We start from the raw sequence: 15593 nt of genomic DNA on the forward strand, positions 1-15593 counted from the left end.
CTGCTGATGTCATGCTAAATATTGCCCTATGCATTGACCCCCCAGAAGAATAATGATAACATTGCCGAGCTGAGCCAACCCGTGACTGTGACGTTCTGATTGCTAGGCAGTCTTTCTGCCATGCGGCTCCTTGGTCGGATCACATGTGGTTTATCGGCAACACAGACCTCTTACATATGGGTTCCTCAGTCGGGGTTTGTTTAAACAACGGAAACACTGAGCCAATTTAGCCGTTACCGGTTCCCCATCACCAGGACCATGTGACCTCTGAACCCAGTGGTACTCGGTAGCTTATTGTTATCGGCGAGAACCATCCTAAAACACCGTTGTAGGTTTCCCTACATAAGGATTATGGGTAGCACGTGCATGTTTGTGCATGGGGCACTCGCGTAATGGCTAGCGCTGTGAACCCAAGTTCCAAGTTTATTTTTGTTGAACTAGTTGAAAAGGAAATGGTAACGATTGTCTAATTTTCAACAGGGACCCTGGGGCAATAGTCTGCCAGTAAGAGATTGATGATTCCCATGTGTAATTCCAATCGGGTAGTTTGCGAGTAAATTTGTAGTTTGGCGAACTTGGACCATGGCGCCGACACACAGTGGCCTACTCTTGCGAATGACATAATCAGTGTCCACTGCGAAGCAGACGGCGCGAGGTATTATATTTTTTTGGTTATTACACCCACATTATTAATCAGGCCCACCGCTGGAATCGAACCCTGAACCTCAGCCATTGAGGCTGCTCTCTCTGGGAGCCTGCGGCTGTTGCTGCTGCTGCCGGCGCAGGGCACGGGGGTCCGTGGGCGCCGCGCCTTGCGAGTCACGCGACCGGGCCGGTTCTCGCGGCTTTGGGCCCCGTGGATAACAGTTGCGCCAACACAGATGGCGGCTGCCTGCGGGAGACGCTGGGCAGGAGCCGCCCCATGCAGTCGGTGGACATGCGCCGCATCGAATCCCAGCTGCACCGGCAGTTGGCGGAGCGGCAAGGGGAGCACGTGGGGCGGCACGTGGGGCGCGGCGGTGCTCAGGACGACGCAGCCGGCCTCACTCACAGGATGGCGCCGGCATGTAGGGGTGAGCCTCGACGTTGCGCACGTGCGCACGCTTACACTCGCAACAAAACGCACTCGAGTCATACGTGCAGTCGTCGCGGACGCTTCGGAGATAGTTACGTTGTTAGAGCCACCACCCGGCAAATCCAAATTTTTATTTGTTTCCATTCACCGGGACGTTGGAGAACAGCTCTCGGCAATCAAATGTAGCAGCAGTTAGATTCGACGTGTCACTTGAAAACTGCGTCAAGCATCTTCAGGATGGAATGCGGGAAGTCAGAGTGACCGCATCACCTGACCAGGTTTCTTAACCTTTTCCCATTCAGAGACGTCTGCAAGTTGCAGGGTGGGTGTCCTGTTTACTGCTGAGTCTCAGGCACCCTACCCACGGGATAACTGCTGTGAACTTTCCGCAAAATACGAATGTGGTTGGGGATGGTGCCAGCCATACCGCCCCCTCGTGTGTCACTCCGTTCTTAATCGGTGCTCGCCAACGGTCCTACCCTGAGTGTTTACCATGCCCCTCGGGGGGGTGTCTGTGCGCAGAGGATGAGTTTTTCTCGATGGCGGACATGTCGGGGAGTGTGGGGTCCCTGCCCCCACTTGGAGAGCCCCCCGAGGTCGACCTGGACACGTCCTTCAGCAGCAGCACCAGCGTGAGAGTCGTGGGGACACCCACACCGACATGTGGAGACACGCGGGGGACACGCACACCGACATGTGGATACACACGAGGACACGGGGATATGCACACAGACACGTGGAGGCACGCGGGAACACGGGGACATGCATATCGACAAGCGGGGACCCAGGTACACGTGGGGACATGGGCACATACGCATGGAGACATGCGGGGAGACGGGCACACGCACAGACACACGTATTTGGATTACACAGAGCAGCATTCACCGCCCCCTTCTGGCAGACTCGTGCTTTATTGCAGGCCAGGAGTGGAGTCACCTTGTGCCGCACAGGGATAGTTGTCATTAGGGGGTGCACTTTCAAATGTTTAGCATAGGATGAACAGCCCTCACATGGGGACAGACCTGGGTGTTGTGATGGAGGTTTAGATATGGCCTCTGTAATGTTGTTTGATTATATGTGGCACTATTGTATTGTACATGCGAATACTCTTTTCATTAAGTCCAGAGGCAGATGCTAACGACGAACATTGACAGACGAATTGTACCAATGAGTCCTGATGAGGACGGAACCAGCCTCCAGCTGTCTTCCTCTCACTGTTGCCTATTGTTAGGATGGCCACATTTTCCTCACTCTTTCAGTTGATGGTCTGAATGACAAATGACCACCTATTCAGTTATTTTGAGCTGGTAGCATGGATAAGACTGAGGGTGGTTGTACATACAATGCTCCACATCTGTGTGTGCAATTATTCCCTAGGTTGCGGAATACCCGACTTACGTAAAATCCGACCTTTCGGAAATGCTCCCTTAAATAATGTAAAACAACAATTCAATATGCGGACATGTTTGCGTTAGTTACGTCAGCGCAAGTAGTGCAGCGCGGTGAGGTTGTGGGTGAATTTCGCGGAGCGAGGCGTAAGGCGGGCGCAGCATCTCCCCCAAGGCGGTGGTGTGGAGCCGCTCTGCACTGTCAGTCACGCTGTTACATGGTTACCGTGCGTATACCCGCCACATCGTCTTGTAACTTTCTAACTAGATTCAAAGCTTTCGTGACTGCAGAAATTACTCTTTGGTTCTTTCGGTAAAGTCACGTAGAAAGAAAATAAATGAAATAATAATAGAATACGACGTTTTGATTGCAGCACAAGCAACCACCATTAGGTAAAAATGAATGAGAAAACAAACATAGTAAACTTTTAAATATAATGCAATACAACACAGAGAAGTCGGCTAACAACAGTCAACACCCTACCTGGTTGATTACGTTCTTCCAAAGATTGCTAAATTTGAGAAAGAGACAAAACACAGACACGGAGACACATAGACAGGCACACAAGCAGAGAGAGACGCACACAGAGACACAGAGAGAGACACACACATAGACAAACAGAAAGACAACGCCTCTGTGTCACCTTAAATGGAGAGGGAGGGGGGGTTGGGGCAGAGAGAGAGGGGGGGATTGGGGTAGAGAACAATGAGAGAGTTGTGTGGAATTCCTGCCCATAGCGGCCGGAGGAGAGACAATGGACTTATAAACAAACAAGCACGCAAAATTTAGAGAGAGAAATAGGAATTTTAAGAAAACAATGCAAAATTAGGGAAGTGTAATGCAATGCAACACAGAGAGTCGGTTAACACACAGTTAACGCATAGCCTGGTTGATTACGTTCTTCCAAAGATTGCTAAATTAGAAGTTAAGTGTGAAACAGATGAGCACGGCAAAATTGCAACTTTCTATTGCTCGTTTTCTTTGTTTTAAGTTTATTTCATGAGTTATTTATTGTATGTACTTTATTTAACACAATTACACTTTGATTGCTTGTGGTCTCAGCCAACAGCGATTGGAGAAGTTTAGACCTAGCATAATGCACAATAAACGAACGTTCGAAAGTGACTGCTTTCTGTTAACAATTCAAATGTTTCGTGGTATTCATAAACAGTTGGATACAGTATGTGTTCCATTAGTTTAATAATGGGTAGTGTTAGGGTAGATATTCGATGAAATGAAAGAATCGTAGGAAGTGCAGAGCATACGTACAGCGACACGATGATGTACAGGTAGTGATATAAAACTGAGGACAGCGCGATACAGAACTGAGAGAAAACGAACTCGTAATTGGGTAGTAGGGGAGACACAACTATTTTTAGATATGGGATTTTATTGTTTATTTTGGGGGAAAATTGTTCAATTTCCCACATACGGAAAATTCATGTTATGGATCGTTCTCGGGAACCTAACCCTTCCGTAACCCGAGGACTGCCTGCATTGTTAAGTCTGTAGGTCTATGAGGCTTGATGTCTCTGTGCTCTCTCTGCGCTCCCTGTGTTCCGTGTTCTCTCTCTGTGCTCTCTGCGCTCTGTGCTGTCTGTGTGCTTTGTGTGTCTATCTCTCTGTATGTTCTCTGTGTACTCTCTCTGTGTCCTCTGTGCTGTCTGTGTGCTTTGTGTGTCTATCTCTCTGTATGCTCTCTGTGTCCTCTCTCTGTGTCCTCTCTCTGTGCTGTCTGTCTGCTGTCTCTGCTTTCTGCGTGTTGTCTGTGTGCTCTCTGTGCTCTGCTTGCACTCTGTGCTCTCTGTGCTCTGTGTGCGCAGGGAGGCCGGCAGTGGGGGGTGGCGCAGCAGCCGCTGAGGGTCCGCGACGGAGACACGAGGCACAGCACACGTACGGCACACACACACACAGCGCATGCACACACAGCACACACACAGCTCACACACAGCTCATACACAGCGCACACACAATGCACACACAAAGCACACACAGCACACACACAACGCACACACAGCACACACACACAGCTCACACACGTAGCTCACACACGTGTATGGCACCACAGGGACACAACACGAACTAGGCAGGGTGACAATTACCACCTTACCCCCCAATGTCAGAGAGCGTCCATGGAGGGACTGCAAATCAAAGCACCAACTCTGGAGGCTGCTTCAGCTCCTTGCATGAGCCCCGAGTCCCCTACCAGGGGGCTGTAACGCACCATGATAACCACACAAACACTGTGCCTCTGTCTGTCTGTGTCCCAGTGTCTCTGTTCCTCTGCTGCATCAGTCTCTTGTCTACTTTTCTAAGTGTCTTTGTGTTTTTTCTGTCTTTCTCTTGCCTGCCTTTCTCTTTTTGTGTCTCTCTCCTCCTGGGAGGCGACAGTAAAGCATAGTACCCGCACACACACACTTTTCCCGTCTCTGTGATTCGATCTCCGTGTAATTCTGTATCTGCTTCTGCGTAATACGTCTCTGTCCGTCTCTTTCCCAGCGTATCGCAGTCGCGCGTTGGCACACACACACACGCGTGTGTGTCTCTTCCTGTTGTCACCTCTGCCAGCGCACAGCAGCGTGCCCCTGACAGACGACCAGTCCCTCAAGCCCGAGCTGGTGCTTCACCTGGAGCTGAGCAGCGCCTCGGCCACGGTGCTGCACATCGACCCACTGCCCAGCACCACGGGCGGCTCCGTGGGCGGGGACCAGGGCGCGGGGGGAGAGGGGTTGGGGGATGGTGCCCTCCAACCCCCCGAGGGCCCTCTCGCCGCCATGTCGCGCCAGTTCTTCCGGGAGATGGAGGAGTTCGGCGGGAAAGACTTTGCGCAGCTGAGAGAAAAGTTTGCAAAGGCGTGCCCACATGACCACTTCAGGTACTGGCGGCTATGAGACCTTATGATAGGAGATGGCCGATGATGGTGCTCATTATAAGGAAGCATACCACACCTATGCTTGTGTCTCTCCGTTCGCTCGCAGTTGAAACCTGGGCATGTATGTATGTTGAACTTCTTTAGCACCGTACGCCGCTAACCATGCTCATCGAAGGTGCGGGGGAAGAACAACAAACTAAACACAAAACGCAGTTCTAAAGAAATTAGTTTTCAATTTAGATTTAAAAGTGCATAGCTCCAGTGGCTCCCTTAATATTGGAAGGAAGAGCGTTCTAGATGGCTGCAGAAGCGCATCTGAAAGTCGATGCAGTGACCGTCTTTGTTTGATGGCCAGCCAAAAGCCGCTCTGAGGATGACCGGAGTTCGTGTGATGATTCTCTTGGGCTTGCTTCACCCTAGACCAACGAGTTGATTAAAAAAACGCAATCCTCTGAGCTCTGAAATCTCCTGATTTTGCCCTACGCAACCTACCAGGCTCCAGACTTTCATCCTGGGGTGATCGGACTTTTGTCTGCCCAGCACCCAGACTCTGGAATCCCCTGCCCTCATCTCTAGTTTTACAACTCGTCCCATTCCTTCTTTCTCTTCCACCTTTACATCCATTGAGCTCTGAGATCCATTGCCGATGTGCACCCTATAAATCTAAATTATTTTTACTTTTGTAACCTCAGGTTCTACCACTTCTTGCTGTGGCCCATGGGCATTGTTATTGATGACGGTGGTGGCGGTGGTGGTGGTGGTGGTGCTGGGGCATTATTGATTAGGGATGGACTGATCTCACGATTGAAATCAATCCTCTTTCATGTGGCATGTGAAAATTGAACAGACTGTAATTGTCATACTATATTAAAAAAAAATGTCTGGCTGACTGGCTAGAGGCCATGGACCGCCTAGCATGTAGAGGGGGGGAGGGGGTGTGCGAGTGGCTGGCACACAGGTGGGGGCGTGTGATGGGCGGGTGTGGGTGCCTATGGGAATCACGAGTGAGTGGTGCGGAGGGGGTGGGGGTCTTGGGGGTGCCCACATGTGGAGGGGTGTACGAGGAGGGGCCCACAGGTGGGATTGGCATGTTTGGCTATGTACGGTGCGAAACAAGTTCAACATACATACAAACATACTCGCTAAGTGTTGTGGCATCGCGTCTGATGTTCGATAGCGGGATGTTTGCGAGTCACTGCAGCGTATATTTGAGGGAGTTGCTCACCACACGCGGCAGCGCAGCCAGCATTGATTTGCGTCAACGAGCCCGACGTGAGAGCCGTTGTTCCAGACCTGAGCCTGCGTTGGTGTCCAAAAGGTCCCAGCGCAGCATGCCCTGGGAATTCCCTGCCAGCTTTTGGATGACATTGACCCTAAATTTCACGTTCTTGCCAGTGGCTTCGGTGTTGGTGATAGCAGAGAGTGGAGGGGGGTGTACAGCCCCTAAACGTTGCTGTGCGGTCACAAGACGGTCAGAACCAACGCAGGTTTCGTCCTACTTAGAACTGGAATTTAGCCAAACACTCACGCGGGTACGCCCGCACGTGAACACTGCGCGTCGTTCCAACCCCGTGCCCTACCCCTCCCCGCTCCCAGGCTGGTGGGCACTTCGGTGCGCACGACGGTGAAGCAGCACGTGGGCGTGGCGGGGCGGCAGCAGGAGGCCAAGGTGTCGGTGGGCTCGCTCGAGGTGCTGGAGTGTCTGTTTGAGACGCAGGACCCGGCCAGCCTACTGGTGAACATCAACGAGCCGCAGTACACCGAGGTGCGCACATGAGCATGCATGCACGCGAACATGTGAGCACATGCCCCCACTCGTATCTGTGTGGGTCTGCGAGCTTGGAGTGCTGCACCTGGCCTGGCAGAAGCTCTGTAGTGACGTCACTGCCACTTATTGGCGAATGGTGGCTGTTTTTGTTGGTGTTGGGAGCAAGAGTGAAAATATGTGAGTGTGTGAGTGACTGGTGGTATTGGTGAGTGTGAGTGTCTGAGTGTGTGTGACTGGTTGCATGGGTCAGAGTAAGTATATGTGAGTGTGTGAGTGACTGAGGGTATGGGTGAGTGTGAGTGAGTGTGTCTGGAGTATGTGTGACTGGGAGCATGGGTGAGAGTGATTTTATGTATCTTCTGCCCATGTGTATGCGTGTGCACAGGTGCTGGCGTTTGAGTATGGGGACGAGGGAATAGAGCAAGGGGAGACTGAACCATCCCCTTGCCTGCGCGTGTTGTACAATAGCCTGCAGCAGACGTCCGTGCAGGTACACATAGCACACCTCCAGAGAGGTACACACATACCACTCCTCCACATACTCAACAACAACAAACTGCCATATGCCACTAAATTGCGGTGATATCACCATGACATATGTGCCAGGATAGGTGCACTCTGAGGACACATGATTTGTAGAAGGCTCTCTGGCAGGAGGTCACGGGTCAGACCCAGGTGCCATGAGTTGACTGACTGAGATGACTGGCAGATGCACCACCTGTACTCCCTACTGTGCCAGCTTGCTGTTGCCCGACCCACTCGGGCATTAGTCATCCAAAAGGATGACTCTCTTTCAATGGGCCACTTTTGTCAGTACTTGGGACAGGAGGTAATATAAGTCATCTGACTCATCAGCCTTACCTACATCCCTCCACCGATATTCATCTCCAGTGGGGGCTAAAGCCACCACCACCATCACCATTCCTCGCCTCCCGTTGATGTGGAGGTTCAGTCTTTTGGCTCTGCCAAATGGGGTTTGGCCTTGAGACGTCATCGACGCCTATCCCCCCCCCCTCCCCCGGGGCCTCCGGCACAAGCGAAGTTTGATCTTTTGCACGTGGTTTTGTAGTAATTAAATTAATGGTGTGGGAGTCACCAGCCCCTCGTTCCCGTCCAGAGGCCCCATAGGCCACTTTAACAGCTGTCCGCGCCTTGAGGGTAACAGTTGATTAGTATCAGCCTTCACCCAATGGCATTGCTCACAGCCACCACAGCGTTACCGACTTGCAACCACTGAGGAGGTGGGGTTATTGCCCGTCACACAGCACACCTCCACACACACACCACCCCCACACAGGCGCTATATCCTGACTGTCCAGGAGAATACAATACAGCAAAAAATGTGGACTCAAGCATTCCGTCAGTATGGAATAGAATGTTCCCCCCTCGCATGCATGGGTTTTCTCTGGGTGCTCCGGATTCCTCCCACGTAAACACAATTGTTGGCACCGGCTCAACGCATGGCCGCTGCCTTCCTGTCTGTTTGTGGTTCCTCTTCACACCTCCAAGTCGTTCTCTCTCCGAGAGCGAGCAAATACTCTGCATGTTGTCAGTTGAAAATATAAATATATGTGGGCTTGTCTCGATGTATGTGTGTATGCACGTATAATGTTATCCTGCTACAGGCTAGTAGATTCATGCGTAGGTGTAATTAATATTGCATATAATGTTAATCATTGCCCAGATATATTTGTATAAGATTAGAGTAAATTAAGTTACAGTGGTTAAAATGTACATTACATTTTATTGGTTGTTCCTGTTATGTTATTGCATATATATAATAAGTTGGGTTAGGTGACTTAGAGTTGTTGGTTTCAAGTGAAAAGTCACATATTTGGTGTCTGCTAAATCACGTGACAATTTAATTGGTTTGACTGTGTCGGGTGGTGGATGGCCTTTACAACACAAATATGGATAAATCATTATATTGCCTTAACTCAAATCTATTTTGAAATCGCTTGTGCGTGTGCGCATATGTGGAGGGTGTGGGGAGCAGTAGCATAGTGGTTAGTGTGCTGCGCTACGAACATGATGACCCGAATTCGAGTCCCGCTCACGGCCAACACCAGTGACTATTATCTGACCTGGTTCTGGGCGTCCTCTCCGTCGAATAAGCCTCAAACAAATACCTGGTGCGGTGTGTAAACATCGCAACTGGGGAGACAAAGGGGGCCGAGCGTGGCTACACACCCCCTCGTGTGCCTTGCCGGTCTTTATGGGTGCTCACTAACAGCATTTGCCCCAACAGTCTGTTTAAGACTATATGGGGGATCTTTGTCCTTGTGTGTGTGTGTGTAGGGTGGACGCGGCAGAGGCTCCACCCCAGCTCCCAAGGCGACCCTCACAGTCGACCTGGGCCGTGCGAAGTGTGAATTTGACATCAGTGTCGTCGACCGATTGAGCTCCGTGCTGCACCCGCAGCCCACACAGAGCGGGGAGACAATGAGCTCTCACATGTACATGTCCTACAACCCATTGACCAGCATGGTGAGAGCCCACACACACACACATGTTCTACAACTCATGTCCCACACACACATCCTACAACTCCTGTCCCACACACACATCGTACAACTCATGCCCCACACACACACACATCCTACAACTCATCCCCCATACACACACACACATCCTACAACTCACACACACATCCTACAACTCATCCCCCACACACACACACATCCTACAACTCCTGTCCCACACACACACACATCGTACAACTCATGCCCCACACACACACACATCCTACAACTCATCCCCCACACACACATCTTACAACTCCTGTCCCACACACACACACATCCTACAACTCATGTCCCACACACATCCTACGACTCATGTCCCACACACACACACGCGTTCTACAACTCATGTCCTACACACACACACATCCTACAACTCATGTCCCACACACACACACATCCTACAACTCATCCCCCACACACACACATCCTACAACTCATCCCCCACACACACACATCCTACAACTCATCCCCCACACACACACACATCCTACAACTCATGTCCCACACACATCCTACAACTCATGTCCCACACACATCCTACAACTCATCTCCCACACACACATCCTACAACTCATGTCCCACACACACACACACATCCTACAACTCATGTCCCACACACATCCTACAACTCATGTCCCACACACACACACGTCTACAACTCATGTCCCACACACACACACATCCTACAACTCATGTCCCACACACATCCTACAACTCATGTCCCACACACACACACGTCTACAACTCATGTCCCACACACACACACATCCTACAACTCATGTCCCACACACATCCTACAACTCATGTCCCATACACACACACATCCTACAACTCATGTTCCACACACACACATCCTACAACTCATGTCCCACACACACACATCCTACAACCCAATCACCAGCATAGCGAGGTCCCGTAGACAGCTGTGCTCAGCACGCCACTGTCATCTGTCCAATGCGTTCAGAGCAAGGGCTCCCAATCGTGGGCCCGTGGCCCTCATGGGCTCCGGACATCATGAGGAGTGCCGCTTCAACTCTGAACGCTGCCTGCCCGCCCTGTCCCGTTCCCGTCTCGCCTCCCGCGCAGACGCGCGCCTTCACGCAGGTGCTGATGGACGACGAGGCCTCCGCGGCCGCCGAGCGGCGCACGACGCTGGTGGCTCGCGCCCCGTCTCTCCGTCTCGCCGTGCGCTTCCCCATCCCGGACCTGCGGCCGCTGCAGGAGCGGGGGCCGTGGTTCCGCAAGTCGCTGCGGCCCGAGGTGCTGCGCATCGACCTCACCGAGCTGGACCTGCAAGCAGAGCTGGGCGGCGGAGCGGCCGTGGCGGTCGGCTCTGCCGACCGGCGGCACTACCACCTGCAGTTCCGCGAGCTGCACGGTGACGCTCGCACGAATGTATTGTTATAACCCGCCACCACCCGACACAGCCAACTATTAAGGGGTTGTTACGTGACAACCCCTTACTAGTTGGCTGTGTCGGGTGGTGGCGGGTTTTAACGACACATTTATATATTTACGCGATCTAACCCAAAAACCTCTATTATGGAAGTAGTGTAGTGGGTTAGCACACTGTGCAACAAACCGGGCAACCCCAGTTTGATTCCTGTTTGCGGCTAATGGATTAGCTAGGATTGGAATCTTTCCTCTCCTACCAATACCAAGGGGAAATCTGTGAAAAGAGCTCCATAGCTCATCGGATTACACCAGTCGAAATGAATATTCTGATAAATAAATATTCTGATTCTGAAACGGGTGACGTTCAGTCCTGTGACTTGCAGATGCTCCAGCTGCGTTGGTTTCCACTCCTGATCTTGCCAGAAACCTGTTCTCCCCAGATTGAGTGAGGAGCTCGCAGATCCTTGAAAAATCTGGACACAATCCCAATGAGCTTCTCCAGCAGGTGTGCATGCGTTAGCTGGGTCATGTTTCTTATTTTCAGCCACTGCATGCCCGACCAGCTACCGTTCAGTTGGGTTGAATGGACTAAACTGGGCACTGCATTGGCTAGGGAGAAGATGGGCTGCTGTGGTTCAGGAGAATATGGAGCTGATTGGTTAGCCAACGACTGGTATCAGCGGTGTCAAGATGGGTATCTGTGGTGGAGGCTCGTGATAGACGCTACTGGGCAGTTGGATGCAGTTGCCGTTGACTGGCAATTTTAGGGTCTTCATTTGCCTCTGCAGGAGGCTGGTGAAAGATGCTACTGAGCTATCGGCTGCAGCCACCCTCCAGCAACACCTTTGAGGAGCAGTGCTCACAACAATGAGCAGAGTGTCATGTGACTACAACTTTAAATTCACTCTGTGGAAAACAAAAAAATGCTTTCACATGGTGCCATAGAGACAATAACATTGATGCATGGAATCAATCTTGCACCGTTCAACTGCAAGGGTTTACTGATGGCGTTCATGCGGTTTGTCCGTTGTGTGCAGGCTTGTTTGAGGAGGGTGGAATGCGCCCGCCGGTCCCGTTCCTACGCGTGTCCCCTCCAGAGGCCGAGCTCAACTCAAGCTCGGAGCATGCGCGCTTTGACTGGCCACGGTACAGCTCGGGTTCATGGGGTCACGGGTCATGGGGTTTTGGGGTCGGGAGTGCAAAAAGAGGTCAAATTACACCATGAGATTAGCACAGCAGTAAATTGACGTATTGGCGGTACACCGGTGCAGCCTAACAACACACAGGTCCTCATAAAACAGTGACGATGCCGCTGTTGCCCTTGAGTGAGCTGCAGGACTCTCTTTCATATCTTGTCTCAGATTAAGCAGCTGCTTTCCCATTTGAACATATGATGACACCACGAGTCGTAATCTTTTGACGCCACCGTCCACAAAGAAATTAATGCGGAAATTAATCGAGGAACCGTCTGACCAAGTCCAGGGCACGAGGAGTCAAATCTGCCGTTAGAACACGGAGCAGCCAATCATCACGAGGCTGGGTGCTGCTAGACGGCAACAGACTGTGAAGCTTCGTGTTCAGCCGCTCACGTAACGTTCATCTTCCGACTGTTTCGACATCACGAGAAGTGATTTTAATTCGCACTACCATCACCCCGCAATATTTTCTGACCGGTGTTGCAAATTGTGGGAAAATAAATCATTATTGCGCAAAAATTTGCTGCTTTTTGTTTTTCCACACACCACCGGTGTGCCGCCAATACGTTCAAATGTAATTCTTGTCTAATTTTATTTCTGTCCTTCCAGCAAACACTTCAGTCCGATATGGCTCAAAGACATTAGTTGGAGATATTGGCACATCTTTGCGAACAAATTGGATACAAAAAATATCATTAGTTGACACGTGAATCTGTCCCCAAAGTCCTCTCCCTGTTCAAACGAACAATGGGGCAGCACTTATCTCTGTTATAGAGGCGTTGACCTAGTGGTGGAAAGTTTGCCTTGTATGTATGTGGAACTTCTTTCCCACAGTACGTCGCTAACCATGCTCATCGGAAGTGTGGTGGAAGGCCTGCAGACTTCAACAAAAAACTGTTCTAAAGAAATGTGTTTTCTATCTAGATGATTTGAAAGTGCATAGCTCTAGTGACTTGCTAATATTGGAAGGAAGAGCGTTCCAGATGGCCGCAGAAGCGCATCTGAAAGCGTGCGATGGAGTAACCATCCTTCTCGTGAGTTGACTCGGTAGATTTTTAAGGGAGTATTGTTCCAGTTGCAGGATTGGGGCAACTGCACTGCCATAGAATCCATGACAATCTTGATTTGAAGCTTTCGTGACTGCAGGAATTCATACTCTTTGGTTCTTTCGGTAAAGTCACGTAGGTATGAAAGAAAATAAATCACGACGTTTCGATCGCAACACAAGTGGTCGTCCTCAGGCGGAATTCTTTTTAAATCCAGCAGTGGGGAACTGCTGAACCAGCGAGAGAGCAGTTACAACAACAAGGTTATATATGTGGCGATGGGCAAGCAAGCGGGGTCTGAGCTGGAAATGAATTCCATTCACGGACGCAAGCACGTCAGTATAACCTTGTTGTAACTGCTCCCTCGCTGGTTCAGCAGTTCCTCACTGCTGGATTAAAAAAATTCCGCCTGAGGACGACCGCTTGTGTTGCGATCGAAACGTCGAGATTTATTTTATTTTATACCTACGTGACTTTACCGAAAGAACCAAAGAGTATGAATCCATGACAAGTACAACAGTAAATGATTGCGTGTACAAATAAGATGTGAATGTAACAATGAGAACCACGTTGTGGGCTGCCTTCCTGCACCTCAGGGCGTGTCACCCGCGATAAGCCACATACATCTCATCTCCAACATGCTTTAAAGTGCACCACCAGTGGCAGCTGTCCCTGTACAGCACCAAGTGACTGAGCACGTGGCCTGCAAGAGGATACTAGTCCACCAATAGGGGGAGATCATTTCTGCTTTTGGTTTTTTGGCACAGGTAAATCCCATTGGACAATATATTCTCATTTTCGATGGGGACCTGGTTACAGAAACCTGGTGAGAATTATAAAACAAAAACAACGGTACACGGTCAGGTTGTGAATGACAAGGTCGTGCAACCAGAATGAAGAATGCAAGGCTGGTAGAATGCATCACATGCACAAAATATTTGGTGCAGAACAGATTTCAGTTGGGTGATTTACAGGTCATATCTTTTTTTGGTAAATTTGGACCATGACACTGGCACACGATCATCTCATTTCAAATGAAGTCACGGGACCTTTGACGTCGACCATAAAGCAGAGTGAGTAGTGTATTTATGTTTAATACACACTGCATTAATAGCCTGGGCAGGCTGCCGGATTAAAAGTGCAAACCTCTGTTGTATCAAGCGGCGAGCTCGAGATGGGTGACCAGGGGGAGCAGTAGTGTGATGGTTAGTGCGCTTTGCAATGAACCCAGAGAGCTGAGTTCGATTCCTGCTCACTATTATTTGAACTGGTCCTAGGCCTCCCTAGGTGAACTTAGCCTCAAATTAGTACCTGGTGTGATGTATAAACATTGCCACGAGGGAGACAAAGGCGGTTGAACATGGTGATGGCCACCCACCCCCTCGTGTGTCGTTCCAGCCTTCGTAGGGTGCTACTTGCTACAGCACTTGCCACAACAGTCTGTCAAGGCTATACGGGGGATCTTTGTATGTGTGTGAGTGTGTGTGCAAGGATGCTACTGCGCAGTTTACAGGCAGCCGCCCTCCTCCACCACCAGCGGAGGAGGAGTAGGGCGGAGGAGCGGAACTCACAACGAGCAGAGCATCAGGCAGCTCGTAGGGTTAGGGGTGTCTGTTTATCATACGCTACAGTGCCGGCCTTCATCAGTGCTACTCGCTACTAACAGCACTTGCCTCCAACAGTCTGTTAAGACTACTTGTGGGGATCTTTTCCTTTGGTGTGTGTCTCCCCCCCCCCCCCCCCTGCGCGCAGGGTGGTGCTGAGCGTGAACTCGCAGGCGGAGCGCTCCGTGCTGGAGCCGGCTCTGGATATGGCCGACGAGCCCCCGCAGGGTTCCCTGGACGACGCCTGCACCCTCAACGGCTCCGCTGAGCCGTCACCGTTCTCCTCGCGCCGCGTCATGTTCGAGAACGAGGAGGTGCGCCCTGTGGTGTGCCGTCGCCAGCGCCTGGGAGACGCGCGGGGGGTGGCCGCCACCGGTGCTGGCCAAAGACTAAGATCCCCCGTATAGCCTTAACAGACTGTAGGGTCAAGTGCTGTTAACGGTACACGAGGGGGTGGGTGGCCAGCACCACGCCCGACCGCCTTTGTCTCCCCAGTGGCGATGTTTATACACTGCACCAGGTACTCAGGCTGAATCGACTTAGGGGAGACCCAGGACCGGTTCAGATAATCGTCACTGGTGTTGGCCGTGAGCGGGAATGGAACCCGGGTTCCAGAGTTCATAGTGCAGCGCGCTAACCGCTACACTACCGCTCCCCACACACTCACACACACACGAAGACAAAGATATGAGCACCAAGTACTCATATCAGGCTGAGTCGACT

General features: G+C 51.1%; 1 protein-coding gene across 2 annotated transcripts in view; it reads left to right on the forward strand.

Moving 5' to 3' along the window:
• ATG2B (autophagy related 2B) overlaps positions 1-15593 on the forward strand; it is a 70843-nt gene that overhangs the window by 18268 nt on the left and 36982 nt on the right. For both annotated transcript variants that reach the window (XM_061551226.1, XM_061551227.1), the window contains exons 8-17: positions 882-1073; positions 1598-1707; positions 4288-4357; positions 5033-5339; positions 6933-7101; positions 7490-7594; positions 9403-9591; positions 10716-11007; positions 12062-12170; positions 15019-15184. In XM_061551226.1, coding sequence (XP_061407210.1) covers positions 882-1073; positions 1598-1707; positions 4288-4357; positions 5033-5339; positions 6933-7101; positions 7490-7594; positions 9403-9591; positions 10716-11007; positions 12062-12170; positions 15019-15184 — 1709 coding nt within the window. The remainder of the gene's footprint in view (positions 1-881; positions 1074-1597; positions 1708-4287; positions 4358-5032; positions 5340-6932; positions 7102-7489; positions 7595-9402; positions 9592-10715; positions 11008-12061; positions 12171-15018; positions 15185-15593) is intronic.

The sequence above is a fragment of the Lethenteron reissneri genome, chromosome 14 (genome assembly GCF_015708825.2).
Source record: "Lethenteron reissneri isolate LAM-NWPU_2019-01 chromosome 14, ASM1570882v1, whole genome shotgun sequence".
In the NCBI taxonomy this organism is placed as follows: Eukaryota; Metazoa; Chordata; class Hyperoartia; order Petromyzontiformes; family Petromyzontidae; genus Lethenteron; species Lethenteron reissneri.